Consider the following 3,023-nt stretch of genomic DNA (forward strand, 5'->3'; position numbering starts at 1 on the left):
TTTCGCTATATCTGACCACAACTTCGCACCGTTGCGAGTAGATAAATTCTCACAAAAAGCCCTGAAGGATTCACGCTTAGCATTCCGAATTTTATTTTTAACTGCTGCTTGGATATTCTTAGCATGAAGGTATTGTTCGGTAGTAGGATTTCGCAGGTACATTTTGAACGCTTCAGACCTTTTTTTAACAGCCTCAGAAAGCTCAACATTCCACCAAGACTTCCTATAAGTAGTTGGCTTAGGAGGTTTTTTCTTTGGAATGGATGAATCGGCAGCCTCTTTAATGAGATCGCAACATTCTTTAAGGGTATTGGGTGTTCGGGATTGGATCCCATTGGCAATGGTTTCCTGATATTTACACCAGTCAGCCTGAGAGAGGTTGTATTCCCGTGTAGAGAACCGAATACGAGAGGTGGGTAAGGAATGTTGAAAGGGATTTAGCGATATTAATATTGGGAGATGATCACTATTTCGAGGGTCAGAAATCACCCTCCATTTGGAATTAATTCTGAGGTCGCTAGAACTTAAAGCTAGATCAGGAGCACTCAAGTTTTTGCCAGGAGCAGTGACCCTGGTTGGGGAGCCATCGTTTAAAAGACATATATCGTTGGATAGAAGGAATTCTGCCACAATTTTACCGTTAAGGTTTAGCATACCTGAACCCCAACTAGGATTTTGAGCGTTCAAATCCCCACAGATAAGGAATGGTTGCGAGATTTTGCTAAGTAACATGTTCCAGAATGATGTTGGCAAGGTAACATGTGGAGGGGAATAAATATTAATTATGGTAAGGTTCATAGAAGTTAAATTGATTCCATGGAACTGAACCATATCAGGAGCTTCAATAGAATCCAGGTTGATGACCGTAAAGGAAATATTTGTCTTTATCAGTGAGACAATACCTCCAGCTCGAGAGACTCTATCCTGCCTATAAATATGAAATCCTGGAACTTTGAAATTCCAAAATTTATTAAGCCAGGTTTCCGACAATAAAACAACACTTGGAGAGTACTCCTCAATTAGTGATTTTAGATTGTCAATATAAGATAGAACCGACCTGATATTCCACTGTATGATGTCCAGCACAAGAGTGTGTACTTTGAAAATTACATCAACTCAAAATAATGTAAGAGGAGAAAAATTATAGAAGATTATGGTAGTGTTCACTGGGAAGTTGAAGGAGTGGAAGGGATGTTATTAGTTTCAGGGGACTGGGGTATAATGTTTTTCAATAATTCAACAATATTGTTCAATAACTCTGAACTTTTATTATCCATAAGACGCTTTGAAATTAAACTTAAGATCTCATTATCTGAGATAGAAGGATCTGAATCCAATGGGGTTTTATCTGATAAAAAGTGATAAGCAGATTGGGTAGATTGTTTGTTGCCTACGATGGGCGATAAAGGAAGGGAGATGTTTAAAAGTTGGGAATCATGGAGGTCATGATCATAACCTGGGGACTGTGGGTTTTTCCTTCTTTTCTTACCTAAGACTGCTGAATAGGAAGGAGCTGAAGTTGATCGAGAGTTAAGTAGAGTTCTTCTATTGTGCACAGAGACAATTGTTGAATCCTCTATTGTATTGGTAGCCCTAGAGGGGAGCTGAGGAAACAATTGTGAGCGTAGTTGTTGGGAAGGGGAATGATTGTCCTGAGTCGACAGGTTTACATTATAAGTTTTGGGGATGAGTTTAACAGCCTCGAAGTAGGATATATTTTCTACAGCTATTAAATTATTGATTTTCTTCTGACGTAGGAACTCAGGACAATTACGATCCGTTGATGCATGTTTTCCAGAACAGAAGACACATTTCGGGTTGTTAGGATCAGGGCACTCACCCTCATTGTGATTACTCGCACAATTTCTACAGCGTTTGGAGTCAACAGGATTACTGCAGTTAACCTTGGTATGGCCATACCTCAAGCAGTTGTAACACTGTACGACAGGATCCACATATAGGGTCACATGTCTCATACAGCCCCACAAGACAATTCTATCTGGGAGGTTTTTTCCCTGAAATGTTAGTATCCAAGTATTCGATGGGACGTAAGAAACTACACCTTCTGTAGTTATTCTTCTATTCAGTTGTCGAGCATCTAATATTTTAACTTTACTTTCTGCATGGTTGATTATATCCTCTTTTGTTATTTCCGACCCAACATATTTTATGACCCCTTTACTTGAGACCATTCTAGCTGGAATAAATACATCAATATCGGGATCATTCACAAATGGATTTTCTTTTAAAAAATTGTTAGCTTTATCAGGAAAATCAAATTCTAATGAAATTCTATTTTTGCCTCTTTTAGAGATATTTTTGATTCCTTTGTAGTTCAAAGTGTTTAGCTTTTTAGCCAAGTTCATGGGGTGGATGTTCCCAATATTTCTTGTAGATTTCGATTCTATTATTACCATAAAAGGGCCCAGATCTGTGTGGTTATATTTGAATTGGAGCTTAGTTTTATTTGGTTTTGAGCGATTAGCTTTTTGTGTCATAATTTGAGAAATTGATTGCGACAAGAAATTTGCTTCCTCAATGATTTCTGAATCATCGTGGAAGGAGTCTACAAGCTTATTTACCTCTATTGATAGGAGAGACAATTCAGCAACAGAGAAATTCTCACCATCTGATTCTTCACCAATTGAATATAAGTTATTCAATATTTTTTGAGAGGTTGGGGTTAGTAAACCTATGGTTCTAGGGGACATAGGCGATCTCGGGGGGGACATAGGCGATACAGGGGGGTCCTCAGACCCCCCTGAATTCCAATCCATCAAAAAACAAAAGTTCTATCGGCTTCAAAGATAACACCTCTGTTAATGATGTTAATAATCCCAGTAATTGCCTACCTCACTTAAATTTTGTATCACAAAGAATAAGTAAGATATGAAAATTAATCTCAACAAGGATTTCCACCTGTATTGATTACTAATATTCAATTTTTCCAATAAAACTCAAGACTACACGTAGTAAGAACAATGGTTAACCTCCCTGTCAAAAATGTTGTCAACCAGACTTGC

The 3,023-nt window shown here is 38.0% G+C and overlaps 1 protein-coding gene across 1 annotated transcript; it reads right to left on the reverse strand.

The window, feature by feature from the left end:
• Window positions 1–1,163: 1,163 nt before the first annotated feature.
• LOC123683036 lies at window positions 1,164–2,732 on the reverse strand. The gene has a single exon (XM_045621933.1). It carries the CDS (start codon window positions 2,730–2,732, stop codon window positions 1,164–1,166), a length of 1,569 nt encoding a protein of 522 aa, XP_045477889.1.
• Between the last annotated feature and the right edge of the window lie 291 nt (window positions 2,733–3,023).

The sequence above is a fragment of the Harmonia axyridis genome, chromosome 6 (genome assembly GCF_914767665.1).
Source record: "Harmonia axyridis chromosome 6, icHarAxyr1.1, whole genome shotgun sequence".
Lineage (NCBI taxonomy): Eukaryota > Metazoa > Arthropoda > Insecta > Coleoptera > Coccinellidae > Harmonia > Harmonia axyridis.

Excerpts from the sequence above, each read along its gene's own strand:
- LOC123683036 (XM_045621933.1), bottom strand. The coding sequence starts at position 2,732 with ATGTCCCCCCCGAGATCGCCTATGTCCCCTAGAACCATAGGTTTACTA.